This window comes from Balaenoptera ricei, chromosome 7 (assembly GCF_028023285.1).
Source record: "Balaenoptera ricei isolate mBalRic1 chromosome 7, mBalRic1.hap2, whole genome shotgun sequence".
In the NCBI taxonomy this organism is placed as follows: Eukaryota; Metazoa; Chordata; class Mammalia; order Artiodactyla; family Balaenopteridae; genus Balaenoptera; species Balaenoptera ricei.
In genome coordinates, this window is record NC_082645.1 from 106,523,513 (window position 1) to 106,542,841 (window position 19,329).

Here is a 19,329-nt window from a genome sequence, read left to right on the forward strand (position 1 = left end):
TTAAATGTATAATATTTTCTAATGTAAACTAATATCTCAGAATCCTTATACAGCCTCATTTCCTACTGGGGAAAGATAAGACCGCAACCGTTTTTCAAGACTGAAAACAGACTTGCAGAGTAAGCCTGAATCACCTTAAGCAAAACACAAACCATACAAAACTATTTAGATAAATAGGAAGAAATCACTTGCAAATGAGGTCAATGATAATAGCTGCTTTTTCCAAATGATACCCACCTCTTTTACTATTTGTTAAATGCAATTTAAAGTGACTACTGAATTCATTTTCACTGCTGGACTCTAAAGTGCTAATCATGGGAGGCAGACGCTTTTTAATAGTGCATGCTACAAAAAAGCTAGCTAAATCTCATTGTTCCTTATATTTGAATGAGTTTTAGTTATACCTAAATACGAATATTACAATGCAGTATGACCTACTTCAATGGTTCTCAATCCTGGCTGTACGTTAAAAACATCTGAGAGGATAAAAGTAATAACAGGGCTTCCCTGGTGGCGCAGTGGTTGAGTCTGCCTGTCAATGCAGGGACATGGGTTCGATCCCTGGCCTGGGAAGATCCCACATGCCGCAGAGCAACTAAGCCAGTGCGCCACAACTACTGAGCCTGTGCTCTAGAGCCCACGAGCCACAACTACTGAGCCTGCGTGCCACAACTACTGAAGCCCACGTGCCTAGAGCCCGTGGTCCACAACAAGAGAAGCCACGACAATGAGAAGCCCACACACTGCAACGAAGAGTAGCCCCCGATCACCACAACTAGAAAAGCCTGCGCACAGCAACGAAGACCCAACACAGCCATACACACATACATACATACATACATACCTAAATAAAAGTAATAATAAACAAAACTATGCCCAGACCTCACTCTAGATCAAAGGAATCAGTATCTCTGGGTTGGAGCCCAGACACTGCTATTTTTTCAAGCACTCATTTTATTGCCCTAATTAAGACTTGATTTGAGAGGAATTTCATGATTTATCCAGAACTATTACGTTAACATAAAAGAACGTTTACCTTGTATATGTTCATCAGTTCACAGGCTGTATACTCCTTGGTCTTATTTAGAGGCTTGAATTTGATATCGGAAGGTTTCTTCGCAGTATAAGTAAATGGGCCTGACAAAGTGTCCAAGTCATGGGTACCAATAGCAACCAAGGCTCTTTTCCTAAATGTGGAGAGACAGAGAGAAAGAGAAACAGAAAACGATTTGAATATCTCAAAGCAGAAACTCTAAAGATAACATAGAGTACAGGTTTTTTATTTTTAGACACTTCCTTAAAATAGCCTGTTACTACTATATAGCACCTTTACAACCATTAAAAATTATGAGAAATATAAATATAAAGCTACTTCAAACACATTATTTCAGCAGCTGAAGTAAATCCCTTCCACTATGTTTTCCCTAGTACTATGTTATTAGGACGTTTTCAAAGTCAACATACCCTTTACCTTCTTTTAATCTATTTCCTCTAGTGTCCTCAAGTAAACATAAATCTTTTATTAAATTAGAATAAACTACCAAAAAACTCCTGTGTTTTTTGGCTTTTCCATATTTTCCTAAATTTCCTGTCACATAGCTATATTGCTTTATTAATGGAAATTATTTAGTTTTAAGAACTGTGAATTATATTTAAAATTTAATATGTAAGGAAATTTCAAGAGCTATTAATTTCATTTGTTCTACAGTTTACCTGTAAGGGATTTAAGGTAATTTTAGGAACTTAAAGCAAGATACAAAGTAGGAGAGAAAGAAACAGAAGCTGGGATATAAAACGAAGCCAGAAACAATGTTGATACTAAATTAGAATTTCAAAGCTTACAGTCTTATCACAGAGGGTCACAAATTTGGCTCTAAGCTTTCCAAAAGACAATTCAAAAAGAGAAACCTGGTCAGAATTTATGATGTTCTAAAGAATTCTTAAAACGTGTTTTAGACTATGTGTACATATATTCGAATATGTATGCAAAACCACAATTAAATATCAAATGGATAAAATAATTAGTAATCAAGGAATGTGTTAAAGTCCATATTACATGAACTATGACATAGTTTTTAAAATCTGTAAGAAACAAATTTTGGTCAACCTCAAATTAACACAACATTGTAAACCAACTATACTGAATAAAATAAATTAAAAGAAAAATTTTTTTTGGTCAAACTCCAAGACAGGTGACTAGAACTTTAATAAATATGGGTAAATTGAACAGAGTTGGTGACAAGCCTAAAGGAGATGTTACTTTACTCAATGAGTTACATGTTTATATACTAGCATAGGTAGAAATATACATGGTTCAGTAAGTTTAGATAAATTAATAATTGACAAATTCATAGGTAAGAAAGTCCATGTTTTCTTGGACATTAATATTGGTTTCTTAATCCTGAAACAGCACCTCAAAATGTCACTAAATTTCAACTTCAAACCACAAAAAAACAAATTCCGGATTAATCAAAGAGCTATGCATTTTGAAAAACAAAAGGCAAACATACATACACATACACACACACACACACACACACACACACACACACTGAACCATAAAAATTATTCAAAGAAAATATAGGAGAACAATGCTTAAAACTGTGGAGTAGAACATCCCTTCTTAAGACACAAAACATAAAAGTCATATAGGAAGAGTGACAAACTTGACTATATCCAAACTGTAAACTTTATACAACCAAAAGACCCCAAAAGTCAAAAGACACACTGAGAGAAAAGGTCTACAACGTAGGTACAGAAAAGGATTAATATCCCAAATATAAAAAGATATGAAAACAAAAAATAGTCAGAAATCAAGATTTTACCTATTCTACTGGCAGAAATTTTATTAAAGTCTTGCTGTGAAAAAGCAGCAGCTCAAAGAACTGGGCAGAAAATTCTGCTGCTGCCAACTGCAGAGGTCTCATCTAGCCAAATGTTTCGAGTCTGAGTCAGGCTAAGTATTCAAGACCCTTTGCCTGCAACAGAAACCACTTCTCAGAGAAAAAGAGCAAAATAAGAGCCTCTTACATAACAAAATATTCTTTATGCAATCAAAAAGCAGTGCATATGAAAACAGAGAAACATGGCATACTCCACACGAACCAACCCATAAAAACCAATGCTAAGATGACTCAGATTTTCAAATCACCACACAGATTTTTAAAACGTTACTACTACTACCAAAAAAAAAAAAAAGCCACCACAAAAAACATTCAAGAATTATGTGGAAAATACACACATAATGAACAGACGGGGAAATAACAGCCAAAAAAAGAGAAACTTTTAAAAAAGGAACCAAACAGATTCTATAGAGATGAACAATAAAATAACTGAAGTAAAAAGTTCACTGGACCCTTCCAGCCAAGATGGAGTAACAAAGACTAGATTTACACTCTTGCCTGATACAATCACAAAAGAGGCAAAACATATAAGATGACAGTTTCCATGGCTGGCACTGGAGATCAGGCTATGAAGGGCAGATGACAGACAGGAAACAGATAAGGCGAGTCCTACGGCTGCCCAGCTGACTGCCTGGAAGGGTTTCAAGCCACAGGGCAGGAAACGGGGTCTGGCTAGAGCCCAGGGGACTCCCTAAGTTGAACAGACACAGCTGAGAGTCTAGGGAGACAAAGACGGCCAGAGTTCACTGCACAGAGTACTGGGGAGGACAGAGCTACTCAGACAGAGAACTCTGAGATCTGCAGAGGGGCCCCCTCAAGAATTCAGCTGAGTATTAATCAGTGTGTGCATGTGAGGAAACCAGCCAAGGCCAGGGAAAGAACCATCCAAGGCAACGGTGCTCACACAGTCTGAAAACCTCACTCTTCATATGGCAATGGATAAACAGGAACAAGGTCTTGCCTCAGTAGTAAGGACTAACTAGCCCTCGAGAGAACACTGCATGATCAACGAAAACAGAAAAATAGAGGAAAAAAGCAGAGAAAAGTCAATGAAACCAAAAGCTGGTTCTCTGAAAACTGATACACAACGATACACACCAAAGTAACTGATGTGTACACTGATCTCTAGCTACACTGATCAAGGGGAAAAAAGAGAGAAGACACAGGAATGAAAGAGGTGATATTGATACAGATACTACAGATATTAAAGGATAATAAGGGAAGATCATGAACAACTTTTATGCCAGTAAATTTTATAATTTAAATGAAATAAATATATCTCTTGAAAAACGCAAATTAGGATTTACTGACTCTGGCACACCAGAGTATTAGGATGTGATTCATTCTCCCCTTAGAAAAAGCTCATGATTTCCAGAAATACTGCATAAAACAGAGCTTAAAGTCGAATTAAGTAAGGAAATGCCTTCCAATATAGATAAAAATTAGATTCTTCAAATGACCAGAACAGGTAACTGGGCTTAAGCACTTCCTAGCTATATCAGTGCTTGCCAGAAATCCTCTATCTTGTCCTATATTTTGAAACTATATTTAAATTCTTATTGTTTTGCTTAAGAATAACATATCTGCAAGATGACAAATAGATTATTTTTATAAAAGAACTTGGAATAAATGTTATTCAGAATCTGAGAAAAAGTTTCTTCTACGATGTATGCAAAAATGTTTCAAGAAAAAGAAACCTCGTGAGCTTAACCACAGGTATTTTATTTTTTAAATATTTTTCACACCAGAAGAAAACGCCCAGGGTCCCCCCAACCCTGTCTCTAGACCATCCCTTACACAAAAGCCTCTTTTAGTTTCCATAGTTTACCAAATTGCAACTACTGCAATTATTAAAATATAAAAAATTTTTTCCATTTTTACTCAAGACATATATAACTGTTAATCATATCTTTGACTAGCATAACTTTACGTTTATATATTTTAGTGCCAACACAAAAAAACTTGGTATGTTAGCTAAAGGCTGACATTTCTTATCATCAGTAAATATATATTTTCTATTAGCATTTTTGAAATACTGGAATTAGTTCAAGGACTCCCATTGTTACCTTCCTCGACCTTTAGGAGTTCAGCAATTATATAGGTTTGAAGATCACCACACTAAAGGGAGCTGTATGGGAAATGATGTGTAGCAATGCCAAAGACAGAATAAGAAAATTCAGTTATTTAAAAGTCTCAAGTTTCACCTGTCGATTTATAATTATATTCACTCAAAAAATTAGATCAAGCCAAAAATTTTTGTCTATTTTTAAAATAAGTCATACTTCAAATTACCATGGTTTAATATTTAGTAGTATAATCCACTGTTAATGATTTGAACCAAAAAACAAAAACCAAGAAAATCTCTAGGACTAGATATTTCTTCTCTGTATAGTACTCAAAATATATCTTTATTTCTCCATGGATACACTATCTATAAGCAGTAACAAAGAGCTGTTTGGTGAAATTTAAACTTATTTAAATTTAAATTTAGTTAACTTTAAACTCTTGTTACTCCCACATATGATTAATTTAGAAATGCTGTGAAAAAAGTCTACAGTGGAGGAAGAAAGAAAAGAGGGAGGGAAAGAGGAAGAGAAAAGGGAAGGGGAGGGAAGGAGGAGGGACAGGAAGGAGGAGGGAGAGCGGGAGGCAAGGAAGAGAGAAGATGCCGCCACAAACCTGCAAATGTTCTGATGTAACTTCTCCTGAAGTTCAATGAAGCTGTCATATCGATCTTTAGTAAACTTTATGTTTCGGAGAACCGCTGCAACAGCGTACGGGCGTATTTTAGCTGTCTGAAATTCGTTATATCATTAGAGATGGTAAATATTAAGGCTTTTCTTTGTAATATCATCTTGTAATAGAGAGTTAGCTGTCACAAATTTTCATTCAAACAAGTGTATATTCATTCATTCAATCAACAGTAAGATATAGTGGTGATAGACAAAGTCACCGTCCTCATGCAATTTACATTTCAGCAAGATCTCTGAAAATCTACTGAATTACTGAGAAAAGAATTAACCCTTAAGTAGTTTGCTCGTAGTTAATATTTCTACCAAAATAGCCTTTCCCCAAAAGATTTTTTCTAAATTTTATTAATATACCACAATTTAAACAATTATATGTCAAATGTATTTTAAGCAAACATTTGGATGTTACTTTCCAAAATTATTCATGGAAAACAGATGCTGTGTTCCCTTTCACTTCTTGGTAAAAAACGAAATGACAATTTTTAAGAGCTAGAGGCTAAATATACATCCATTTTAGCAAGTGATCGAAGAAAACTACATTTGGCAGAAGGGTCACCTTTGTCCCACCTTATAGAGATATACACGAAAGAGATGTTTTTAAAAGAAAAATAAGAATGGATCCTTATTACCTCTTCTGTGATGATCAATTTCTGGATTTCTCCATTAGGCATTACTCGTTTATACACTGGAGCCTTTATCCTAAAATATTAAAACAAACTTGCTCATTATTAACCAAAACATTCGATAAACTAATTTATTCTGTGTATAGAAAGTACACAAAATGAACAGAACTAGGACAATGGGTTAAAGTTACAGCAAATCAAATTTGGGCTGAGTATTAAAAAAAAAAACAACCCAAAACCTAACAAACTGTCTAACATTTCTAGATGTCTGAAAATGGGCTAGGGGTTTCCCTGGTGGCGCAGTGGTTAAGAATCCGTCTGCCAATGCAGGGGACATGGGTTCGAGCCCTGGTCCGGGAGGATCCCAAGTGCCGCGGAGCACCTAAGCCCGTGCGCCACAACTACTGAGCCTGCGCTCTAGAGCCCGTGAGCCACAACTACTGAGCCTGCGTGCCTAGAGCCCGTGCTCTGCAACAAGAGAAACCACCGTGATGAGAAGCCCACGCACCACAACGAAGAGCAGCCCCCGCTCACTGCAACTAGAGAAAGCCCATGCGCAGCAACGAAGACCCAACGCAGCCAAAAATAAATAAATAAATAACATAAATCTGTTAAAAAAAAATAAAATAAAAATGGGCTAGGATGCCTCGTGGTAATGCGTGTCCTATCACTGGAGTCCCGGCAGAGGCTGGAAAACCTTTAACTAAGCAACTGTATAGGGGGCATTTAAACATCAGCTGAGGGGCTGGATTAAATCACCTTGAAGTTTTACTACAACCATGAGAGTTTGAGCTTCTAAGAAAAGTAGGGCTTATGACAAATACAGATGGCCTGGTCCCATCTGGACCTAATGAATCAGGATATTCAAGGGAAAGGCCTGGTAAACAGTACATTCTGGAGGGACAGTCCAGGTAATTGTTATCATCAGAAGAGGGTGGGAACTACTGTTTTAAGTCAGTGCTCTTCAAACCTCAACGTGCCCACAATCAACTGGGGAACTTGTTAAACCACATATTCTGATTCAATAGGTCTTGGGTAGAGGCTGAAATGCTGCAGTTCTAACAAGCTCCCAGGTGTTACAGATGATGCTGGTCCATGGACCACACTTTGAGTAGCAAAGGTTTTAAGTCACTTTCCTAATTCAGTCTCATCATAAAAATCATACGAGGTGCCTATTAAAAACAGAAATTCATATCAGACAGGTTTGGGAAACACACTGTAAGGGCTTATCCCTGACCCTAAACTATAAACATCTGATTGTCATGCAGAGAAGCAACTGGGTCAACCCCCAAATTTTAACCACATTAACCAAATCCCTAATTATCAACAGCCATCACTCATCCGAAGGCCTCACAGTTCCAGAGTCTAGCCCATCAGCCTGAGGCTCTTACTCTTTTGCAACTGACGAGATAATGAATAAGTAATCAAAACAAAAAATAATTATTTTTGATAGCTTTACTGTTTCACCTCTTTTTCACTTCATATGTTCATCATTTTCTATATGTATTACATGAAGAGTTGGAAGAGGACTTAAAAATATTCTTCAATATAAATTAGGAGACTGAAACTAGAAAAGTCAATTAACTTGCCCACAGCCATCACAAGATCTTCAGTTTTCCAGTTAGGAGGCTCCAATCCCAAGCTTCCTCAGAATTCTTAAGAAAACAGCACATAGTTGTGCCACCTCTACTTTTCTCCCAGCCTTTAACAAACCCAACAAACTATCTATTCCAATTGGATTACTAAAGAACTCACATGAACCCATTAAAAAGTTTTTTAAGACACCATAAAATCATTAACCACTCCAGCTTTAAAATACGCTCCCAAAATGACAGGCTATGACTCAATATTCAGGCAAATTTTCAAACGGCTACAATCTAAAGGCTCCAGTCCTCCCTCTATGCAGACCTAAAGCTGTGTACCTGTCCAACAAGTTTTTTTCTAGAAACTTAAACAGGGTTGCTGATAATGACAGGCAAAGAAAAAAGAAACCCAACTTAGCCAGGTATTTAATGAACAGATTCCCTTACCTTTCTTTGAAGACCTGAAGTCCTCGAACCAATCCTTCCAGACATAGGAGATCATATCTATTGGCAGGGACATCAATTTTGTAGAGAACAACATCAGAGGCCCCCTGTGCCTTTTCATTACCTTGTTCCTTACTTATAATTTCCTTCTCAGATGTCTAAAACAAACCCAAAAATTAAAATAAAACTAAATAAATCCAAATTCTTTTGAAAAAGTAGCCCTATAAAGTAGTAACTACATTATTCATGTTCTTTCCAGAGCAGCAGAAATCCATCTAAAGCAAAGAGTGGGCCAAATCATGCCTGCCACCTATTTTTGTAAATAAAGTGTTACTGAAACATAGCCAAGCCTATTCATTTACATTTTACCTATTGTTATTTACAAACTGCAACAGCTGAATTGTGACAGAGACTATACAGCCTTCAAAAGCTTGCTATCTGGCAGAAAAAGTTTGCCCATCCTTTATCTAAAAGAAAATGAAAACACCGAAAAGAACATAGGGCAACAACAACAAAAGTGTCAATGAGACAAAGTAAAGAGAATTCACCAAATAAAAGCTATGTTGGGAATTCCCAGGCAGTCCAGTGGTTAGGACTCTGCGCTTTCACTGCTGAGGGCCTGGGTTAGATCCCTGGTCAGGAAACTAAGCTCTCACGAGCCACAGCTCATGGCCAAACAAAAAAAAAAGAAAAAAAAAAATTAAAAGATATGCAACTTTTTATAAGATAATGACTCTAAAAAGCTAAATCCTACGGGCACCCAAGCCTACAAACAACAGGAGAATGAGAGTAATACTATAAAAACAAGCAAAAACATTTGGAGAGGGGACTTCTCTGGTGGTCCAGTGGCTAAGACTCCACGCTCCCAATGCAGGGGGCCCAGGTTCGATCCCTGCACAGGGAACTAGATCCCTCATGTCACAACTAAAGATTCCACATGCCGCAACTAAGACCATCAGCGCAGCCAAATAAATAAATTAATATTAAAAAAAAAAAACATTTGAGGAGATCATCAGAAGCTGTGGTGTAAATTAGAAGGGATTATAGGTATGATGGGAAGCAATCTAATGACAGTAAAAGGTACAGAGCAGCAAGAATGAAAGCAAACAAGAGGGAAAAGAGAGAAGAAATACCACTAGAATAATTTTTAATGCAGTGGCAAAAAGCTTAGACTATCTCAATAACCACACTACAGAGATTTTCTTAAAAACAACCATTGCCAAGAAGTTAAATTCTGTTCTCTATGTTTACTACAGCAGGGAACTGTATGTATACTGAAGAAATTTTCAACCAAAATGCTTAAAAGCCATATTCCAACTGTTAATGTTACCCACTAATTATCTGGAATCCTCACTTAACTGGAACTCCTGTTATTTTTACCACCAATAACCTGTTAAAATAACTGATGAATTCCTATCAAAATATGTGACGATTTTTGTTTTACATGATGCTCTCCCTCTCCCACTGCCAAAATATGAGCAGTTCAAATTATTGCCCAAAGAATTATAGTCTACACTTGCACAGCATGCAGAAGAATTCACTTTCTGTCCATAAGCACTACGTGCCCGAGCCACACCCGAGGAATCACAGAGTCCATACGACGCTGGGACCGCGCAGGGCTCACAGTGCTCACTGACTCTGGGCTCCAAGGAACACCTCCACTGGCCATCTCAAACTCAGGAGGCAAATTTTTTAAATTAGGGAAAATTTAAAAATAAAAAAAAGAAGAGGATGAAGAGGAGGAGGAAGAGGAGGGAGCAGGAGAGGAAAAAAGAAATGGGGGGGGGATGGGGGAGGATATGAGAAGAGGCAGGAGGAGAAATCAGAATGTAAACAGAGTTCCATTAAAGGGGTCAATAAAATTGCTAATGTTTTAGTGAAGAAAGATAAGTCACCTCATGCGGGTGCTGGATTTCAGGGGGGACCCATATAAAGAAGGGAAGAAAATGTGCGAACCTGAGAAAAGAGGGCATCCAAACAAAAAAATGGCCTAATTCCTTTGCAAAAAAGACACAGCTGCCTAAGCCTTCTTCCATTTTCAGTATCTCAGTTCATACAAAGATCGTATGTGAAGACTGGGTTTGTCAATGCTAACAAAAATGTTATGGCAATCAATGACCACAGAAATTTCAGAGCCAGAGGGATCTATAGGGATCATACAATGCAAACCTCTTATTTCAAAGATGAAAAGGAGGCCCAGAGAGGCAATGTAATTGTCCATGGTTCCACAGCTAGTAAATGTGGGAGTTCGAACTATTACTCCATTTTTCTGACATCCAGTCCAATGCTCTTAGATATCACAGAGACTCAAGCATAATTTTGAGTTCTAATAAAATTAATAACAATTTAATATAAACTACAGAAATCTCAGCTGACTTCTTAAGCATATGGATGCTCATTAATATTAAAAAAAAACTTTCTGCAACATTAGTTAAGAAGCAACAGGAAAAACAAGGCAGAACAATATAGGTTTTTGTCAGTCTAAGGTTTTTTTTTTAACCTTATTGTGTTATAAAACACTGAACAGGAGTTTCCCTGGTGGCGCAGTGGTTGAGAATCCGCCTGCCAATGCAGGGTACACGGTTCGAGCCCTGGTCTGGGAAGATCCCACATGCCACGGAGCAACTGGGCCCGTGAGCCACAATTACCGGGCCTGCGCGTCTGGAGCCTGTGCTCCGCAACAAGAGAGGCCGCGATAGTGAGAGGCCCGCGCACCGCGATTAAGAGTGGCCCCCGCTTGCCACAACTAGAGAAAGCCCTCACACAGAAACGAAGACCCAACACAGCCATAAATAAATAAATAAAAATTAAAATGGAGATTTCTTTTAAAAAAAAAAAAAAAACACTGAACAGATCAAGAAGGCTTGGGGTAAAAAATAAAACAAATTACCAGAGACATATTAAATTATCATTTTAGTTACAAGTACAGTGTCTCTAGTACATAATCATTGTTAATAATATATTTGGTAAATAAAGCTATTTTTTAAACATTTTAATCATTATACAATCAAAAGACCAGGAAAATGTTTCAAAATCATTTTTACAAGCAATTCTTCAAAAAGTAGATCATTTTACAAGATCCATGTATAGAGTAATAAATGAAGAATGAATTAACGCTGGTTAAATAGGCACGGGGGAAGGTGGGGTGGGACACAGAGGAAGTGAAGGAGGGGGAGCCAGAGGCCAAGGAGACAGCAACTCTGGCTGAAGCACAGTTTCCACTGCTCCCAGACCCCTTCCATCTGGTTATCTGCAAATGGCACCTCACTGCGTGGGAGACTGCTTTCATTCTGGGGTTACCTGAGAGGGTCTATCCACCTGCACAGCACTAGCGTGATGACTTGAGGGTACTGTATCAGAATAAGGCATGAACCCCTTTTGAGATTTTACACAAAGTAACACTCTTAGAACCAGAGCTTAGCCCCTTAACACAGAAAGCACCACAGCCCACAAATGTTCCATCTTAGTCTAACCATAAGGTAACAAAGATAAAATATAATGAACTTATACACAGAATATTAGAGAAATAAATATCCAATACATACAATTTCATCAAGTTCCAGGCCAAATTCAAAACATAGTTCATCAAATTCTTCGTCAGCTAGAAAAAAAAAAAAAAAGAGAGATTGCTAATTTTAATGTTAGTACAAATGAAAATAGCATATAAACTGCATTTTTTTAACCGTCTTACACCAAGCATACTAAATATCAGGCATCAGATATCTCCATTTAAAAACAAAAAAAGCTTGACCAAAAAACGTTTTTTAAGAAAACCAAAACTATTTTAAAAAGGGCTGATTCATCTAATATCAGCTACAGAATTAGGTTACCTGCACTAGGGAGTTTACATTTACTTGGAAGAAAAAAACTTGCTAAGCAGGGATCCAATGTAAAGTAGGCTCCAAATCACAGATCCAACATAAAGGAATAATGTCATATAAATCGCATCATTTAAAATTCTCTGAGGTGGCCTGACAGTTGGCTTTGGAGCCAGGTCAATCCAAGTTCGAATTCTGACTGTTCCACTTACCAGTTGAGAGCTTGGCACTTTATGTAAACTTTCTGATTCCTATGCCTCATCCATAAAGTAGCATTTTACAGCCACTTATCTGTAGCATGCAACTGTTGGAAAGATTTAAATGAGTTCATGCAGATAATGGGCCTGGCATAGCGCCCTGAAACATAGTAGGTCTGCAATAATTAATAGTTCTCTTCCTTACTTTTAAGTTATATCCTACTTTGCTTTGTTACCTGATACAGCATTGTCAGGGTTTCCTTGTTACCAAAAACTGAACACAAACCATCATTACTAGTATATTCTAGTAAGAAGCTGGTCATGAGATTCCTGTTCCTGACATTGAACTTCAATTTAACAAACATTTATTGAGCACCTACTATGTGTCGGCACTGTACTAGGTGCCAGGGCTACAGAGATAAATAAGATACAATTCTTGCCTTAACTATGCCCTACTCTAGTAAACCAGATGTGTAAATACAGTTATGGTTAAGTGCAAGGTACCGAGTTGGCACAAAGGAAGCAATCAACTCCACTGAGAGTCAGCAAAGGCGTCACAGAAAGGATGAATTCATTAGGCAAGGACTGTGCGGAATGAGATAACCGCATGGCAAATTTGGGACGTTCCATATGAATGAAGCGTGAGGTTCATGTCAGGAAGAGATATGATGAAAAACGCAGAAAGAAGTCAGTTCAAGATGCCAAGGGATTTGCCCTCCGTCCTGCCTGAGGCAACGGGGAGTTACACTAAAGGATTTCCAGCTGGAAAATAGCATGATTAGACCTGCATTTTAAAGAATGGTGGTGGACAAACTGGAGCAGAGAATCTACTGCCACAGACAAGCGAGACAGTTGGGACTTGGTTAAAGCAGCCAGCAGTGAGTCTGGGGGAGAAGGAAGAATGTGCAAAACGTCAGGGGCAGAATCCGTGAGGCTCAAGGACTGACTGGGAGGTGGGAACAGTGAGTGAGCAGGAGGTGTGGGCAATGGCTCCCAGGCCCCTGTGCGGGTGAATGGGTATCACTAGGGCAGGAAGTAACAGAGGCCCCCAGGACCCCTGCCTCCTGGTACTCACACCGTTCACGTCTCAAGCAACCACATGAGTGAGCTGGGAAGCAAACTCCAGCCCAACCAAGCCTTGAGATGACTGCAGGCCCCGCTGACAGCTTGACTGCAACCTGGTGGAAGACCCAGAGCCAGATCACCCAGCTGTGCCACTCCTCCCTCAATTCCTCTCTCAGAAGCTGTGTGAGATGATAAAGGCTTGTTGTTTTACCCTCCTAAGTACTGGAGTAATTTGTTACGTAGCAACAGATAACTAACACAGACTTTAGTCACTGGACGTAGAGTGCTGCCATAACAAAACACGGGAAAACATGGGGAAGGCTTCGCAATCAGGAGGAGGTGGGCTTTGAGAGTGTAAATGAAAACCTAAAGTGCCTTGACAAAGCTGTTAATAGAAGCCTCAGTCTCTGATAAGGATGCCGGTGAGGATATGAAGGAAAGTGAGGAAGCATTATTGGAAACTGACAGAACGGGTATCCTTCTTATGTAGAGGCAAAGTTTAGCAACACTGTTGCCTACAGTTATGGGGACTGGAGAAACGGTACCTACTCAACCAGGTGACTTAACTAACCTTTCCAACCAGTGCTGAAAGTGTCTCCTGGTTTAGACTGTGAGAGAAGAGATAAACTAAAGGAAAGACTATTAAACAAAAAGGAGCCAGGACCTAATGGTTTTAAGAATTCTCAGCCTCCCCAGATGTAAAAAAAAAAAAAATGCTAAGAAATGGTTCTGAAGAACTTAGGGGCAGGACAGGAATAAAGACGGAGACGTAGAGAATGGACTTGAGGACACGGGGAGGGGGAAGGGTAAGCTGGGACAAAGTGAGAGAGTGTCATGGACATATATACACTACCAAATGTAAAATAGATAGCTAGTGGGAAGCAGCCACATAGCACAGGGAGATCAGCTCGGTGCTTTGTGACCACCTAGAGGGGTGGGATAGGGAGTGTGGGAGGGATGGAGATGCAAGAGGGAGGAGATATGGGGATATATGTATATGTATAGCTGATTCACTTTGTTATACAGCAGAAACTAACACACCATTGTAAAGCAATTATACACCAATAAAGATGTTAAAAAAAAAAAATGACTTCTGATCAAAGAGCAAACCCAGAGCATTTCCAGGAAACGTGGTCAAAAGATAAATCAAGGGCATGATTGTAAAATCTTAAGACGCAGTAAAATCAAAGGCACTATTCATTCAGACAAAAGGCACTACATATAAAGAAAATAAGGGTGTGCCTCACAAATTTATTCAGTCACACAACTGAGCTTAAATAAGAGCACTGGGGCTTCCCTGGTGGCGCAGTGGTTGAGAGTCTGCCTGCCAATGCAGGGGACACGGGTTCGAGCCCTGGTCTGGGAAGATCCCACATGCCGCAGAGCAACTGGGGCCGTAAGCCACAACTACTGAGCCTGCGCGTCTGGAGCCTGTGCTCCGCAACAAGGGAGGCCGCGATAGTGAGAGGCCCCCGCTTGCCGCAACTAGAGAGAGCCCTCGCACAGAAACGAAGACCAAACGCAGCCAAAAATAAATAAATAATTAAAAAAAAATAAATAAATAAGAGCTGTATCAGCAAAAGGTACAAAACAGCTTATTTCAGAGATCTGTGGGTGGTGTGGCTTTTGACTAATGAAGTGGAAACCAGCAAAATTGACCAAAGACCCACAAAGTTAAAAAAAAAAAAAAATGCAGAAACATGGCAAGCTGGAGCTGAAAGGGACAGAGACGGGACAAAATGAAGTCTTTGAGCCCCCAAAATTCTATTAGTGGGAAGTAGACCAAGAAAACTAATCAGCTGTAAAGCATGTGCTTTCTTTCACCAAAAAAATAAAATAATGAGGATCACCCAGAGGGTGGAACCAAGAGCCTAGAAGGTAGGGCAGAACCATGGACAATGATCCCAGGCCTTGGGATCTGCTCAAGAATATGCAACATTTGCCAGCTCAGTTTCAGAACTGCCATGGACTAATAACTCCTTTGTGTCTCCCATTTTCCCCATTTGAAAAAGAATGTCCTATGCCTGTCCTACCACTGTATGTTAGGTGCAGGTGGGGCAGATAACCCGTCTCTTTAGTCTCTCAGGCCAAGAGTAATTCTACTCAAGCAGCTGTACTTAAGGAACTATACCCAAAGAGCCTCATCCACAACTGGACCTGATTTAGCTGATGAGACTCTGGATTCTGAGCTGCTTCTGTAATGGGATGACACTTCCTGGGGCCTTGGGAGGGCGTGTATGTGGCATGTGGGAGGAACATGAATCACTGGGGGCCAGAGGGCAGACTGTAGTAGTCAGTCCCCAAGATGGCCTCCAAGAACACCTGCCTCCTGGTATTCACACCCTTTGTAGTCTTCACCCACACGGTGCCAGAACTGGTCTGTGTGACCTAGAGAATATGACAAGGGATGGTGTATCCCTTACGAGATGTTAGTAAAAACTGTGGCTTCTATCTGGAGCACTCTCTCGACTACCTGCTCTCTTGGACCTCTCACTCTGGAACAAACAAGCCGCCACGTTGCAAGCAGTCCTATGGAGAGGTCCAGGTGGGAGGCACTGAAATCTCTGACCAAAAATCAGCAAGGAACTGAAGTCTGCCAACAAGCACTTGAGTGAACTTGGAATTGTACTCTCCAGCCCCAGTTAGGCCTTGAGATGACCAGAGTCCTGACACTTTCACTACAACCAGGTGAGAGTCAGAACCACCCAGCTAAGCCACTTCCCAATCCTTGAGCCTCAGAAACATATAACAAATGACTGTTGTTTTAAGCTGCTAAATTTGGGGGTAATTAATTATGCAGTAATAGATAACTAAATGGTTACTTACCAAATTGTACAGAATCATTAAAATATACTGAATCCTCTACTGAGTCCTAATTATCATACAATTTGTTTTATTCCTTTCAGCTGTATTTCATGCACTTAGACGGGCGAATCAACAATGAAATCATGATTAATGATTCCCTCTAACAAAATGACACACCTAAGTAACTACATCTTCAAGGTTCATGATATACACAGGTGGCTCTGGCCACATTGCCAGCAATTACACCAAGGCAGAACAGGGCCAGAATTGAAGAACAGTGAAAACCAACCAGTTAACAAAAAAACGAGTGGCAAGAGGAAAACATCTGAGCAGAAAGGCGATAAAAAAGGTAGACTAAGGAGACAAAACTGCCCCAAAGGAGCAAAATGAACAGAATAAAAGCAGCCTGAAAAATATCCTTTGCTTATCCTTGATAAGCAAATAAGTGGTGAAAGGCAATGACTGATGAAACAATGGAATTTAGGACAGACAAAAAGAAAGCCCTAGAGGGACTGAAAAAAAAGAGGGAATGGGGATAGAAAAGAGTGAATGAGACATTACCTGTAAACAAGAAAAAAAGAGGAAGACAAAAAGACAGAAAAGGGGGGAGGGGGCAAGAAACAAGCCGGATCCATGCTGCTTGCAAACGAGATGCTTTGCCAAACATGTTTTTCCAACTTTGACCTCAACCTAATTTACATTTAAAAGATTTCAAGAAAGAACATGTGAAATATAAACTAATGATAAGTATTATTTCTGACCCATGTGAAGTACACTTCAACATCAATCTTCCTGACTGAAATTTTAATGAGTCAGTAGTCCACAGATATTTATGGATAATCAAGCTTACCTGATCTCTCTCAATATGGAAAAGGGGAGGAGGCATCTAGAGAATATATTAAAACATCAGATGACAGTAAACAGGTAATAAATCATCATTTCTTAAAACCTGACTTATTTCTTACTTTCCCAGATATGGATACACAGGTGGGAACTGATCATAGATGTACTGAACAAATTTTTGCTACACACCATCTTGTGTAATTCAGGTATATCATACACAGTTAGTGAGAATATGGTTTAGAAGGATGGATAAGAAATATAAAAAAGCATAGTATGAAATAAAAAGTATAGGGAATTAGAGCCCTGTTTAGAGGACAAGAGTATTACCTCTATTTTCAGGGACTTAGGGCAGAACCCTAGGGAGACTAACACTTTAAGAACACAACTGACCCTTGAACAAGGCAGGGATCAGAGGTTCCCAGCCCTCCATCAAGTCCAGAATCTCTGTAACTTACAGTTGGCCCTCCTGGGTTCCGCATGGGAGGATTCAACAACCATGGATTATGTAGTACCTTAGTATTTACTGTTGAAAATAATTCCTTCTATTAAATGGACCCACCCAGTTCAAACCTGGATTGTTCAAGGGTCAACTGCACATAGTATCCAAAAATGCACCTTAAGAAACGTTTTAAAAAGCTAATTTTATTTTCACAGTAATATCTTATTGGAGGAAGCAGTATCTGTTAAACCGACTAGGCCTTTGTTATACTGAGCCCTAAAACCAAAAACAGCTCTCACAAACCAATTATCCCTGCTGTCACACAAGCTGATGATATGGAACATGGCAGATGTCACTTCAACTGCTACACGTATAGGGTAACTGATAATCGTACTTAATATTTCTCCCTTTTTTTTACTGGTAGTGTTTTTAAAACTGAAGAGATGAAGCGTAGCCTGAAGACTAAGCCCACCAAGTAAAGACTCCTTGTCACTCTGGGCTCAGCCCACGTTACCACCCTATCTAATGCTGTTCTTAGCACAATATCTTTTTTGTTTCCCTGCTAGCACTTAACATTATCCGAAATCATCTTATTAATATGCTGGTTTTATTATCTGCCTGCTTCATCAGAATGTGAACGTGGACCTTATGTGCCCTGTGCACCGCTGTGTTCCCAAAGCACTTAGAACAGTGCCTGGCACATAACAGGCGCTCAGTAAACGTGAATAAAAGTAAAACTAAGAAAGAAGGCCGCCCTCCCACACACACACATCCTGTTGCTCACAAATGGACTTCCCACAGCGCTCCTCTTATTGCACTTAATGAACTACACTCGGGAGGCAACCCGGAGCTTCATTCCTATTCTATCCCCTGGCATCAGACACGCAGCAGGCGCTCGATATCGCTGAATGAATGACACAGTGAGCCCAGCACGTGCGGTGATGCAATGGCACCCACAGAGACACCGGTTCCCAGAGGCTACATCGGCCCAGCAGGGCCGCCGGGGACTTTATGCCCTATCTAGAACTCGAACGCCCAAGGCCAAAACCTGCGGGGCAGCATGAACGTTGCCACGATGCCTTTTTGCAGGGGGTCCCAGACTCTGAGGAGAGGCGCAGAGCCCAGGCTACGGGACGTGCACTCACTGTAGGTCCGGCCCAGGGCTCGGAAGAGCAAATCCCGCTTCAGGCTGACAGTCGGCATGGCGAGTCCGGCCCAGTGCGCCTGCGCGGCGAGCTGGCCTGGGCGCGGCTAGCTGGCCCGGGCTTGGCGACCGAGGTGTGTAGGACCCGGCTCTTTCGTACGGGCTGTCTTGAATAGCGCCAGTTTTCTTCCAAAAGCTCCGCCTCTCTTTTCTCAGCTGAAAGCAGGTAAATTGCGACCACTAACCTCAGTAAATCTAGCTTCGTTGGGTGAATAAACTATAGGGTGAAAAAGGAGACATAATTGGATAAAATGGGCTAGGATTTGATGGGCAATAAAATGAACAGCCCGCGAAAGCCCTCACGCCTCCAACACACTACGGACGGAGGACGCCAAGCTAGGGGGGCGGGGCGAGGGGCGCGTGCGTAAGGGGGCGGGACCTCGTGGTGGAGAATCCTCCTGGGAGGGGGTTAGACTGTGAGTAGGCGGGGTCTGAGGCGGCCGGCATAGAAGGAAGTGCAAAACCAAGTAGTGGGAGCGAGAGAAACTGTTAGTAGATCTGCTTTTATCTCATTCCTTGATCTCCTACGCCCTGCTACGTGTTACAACTGTGCTTTTTTAAACCTTACAGCAGTCCTACTAGGGAGGCTTTCTTAGAAACGTCTTTTTAAAAGCGGAAACAGACTGACATTTACTCGTTCTGTACTGGCAGATGC

At 40.1% G+C, this 19,329-nt stretch overlaps 1 protein-coding gene across 3 annotated transcripts in view; it reads right to left on the bottom strand.

Moving 5' to 3' along the window:
• Positions 1–18,721, bottom strand: part of FARSB (phenylalanyl-tRNA synthetase subunit beta) — a 65,571-nt gene extending 46,850 nt beyond the window's left edge. Inside the window, exons 1-6 of one of the 3 annotated variants that reach the window (XM_059928802.1) lie at positions 18,616–18,721; positions 11,849–11,904; positions 8,307–8,461; positions 6,283–6,352; positions 5,583–5,698; positions 1,037–1,187 (exon numbers count right to left, since the gene is read on the bottom strand). In XM_059928802.1, coding sequence (XP_059784785.1) covers positions 1,037–1,187; positions 5,583–5,698; positions 6,283–6,352; positions 8,307–8,461; positions 11,849–11,904; positions 18,616–18,673 — 606 coding nt within the window. In that variant the 5' untranslated portion in view covers positions 18,674–18,721. The remainder of the gene's footprint in view (positions 1–1,036; positions 1,188–5,582; positions 5,699–6,282; positions 6,353–8,306; positions 8,462–11,848; positions 11,905–18,615) is intronic. The other 2 variants (XM_059928803.1, XM_059928804.1) reach the window with 2 other exon arrangements.
• Positions 18,722–19,329: the final 608 nt, after the last annotated feature.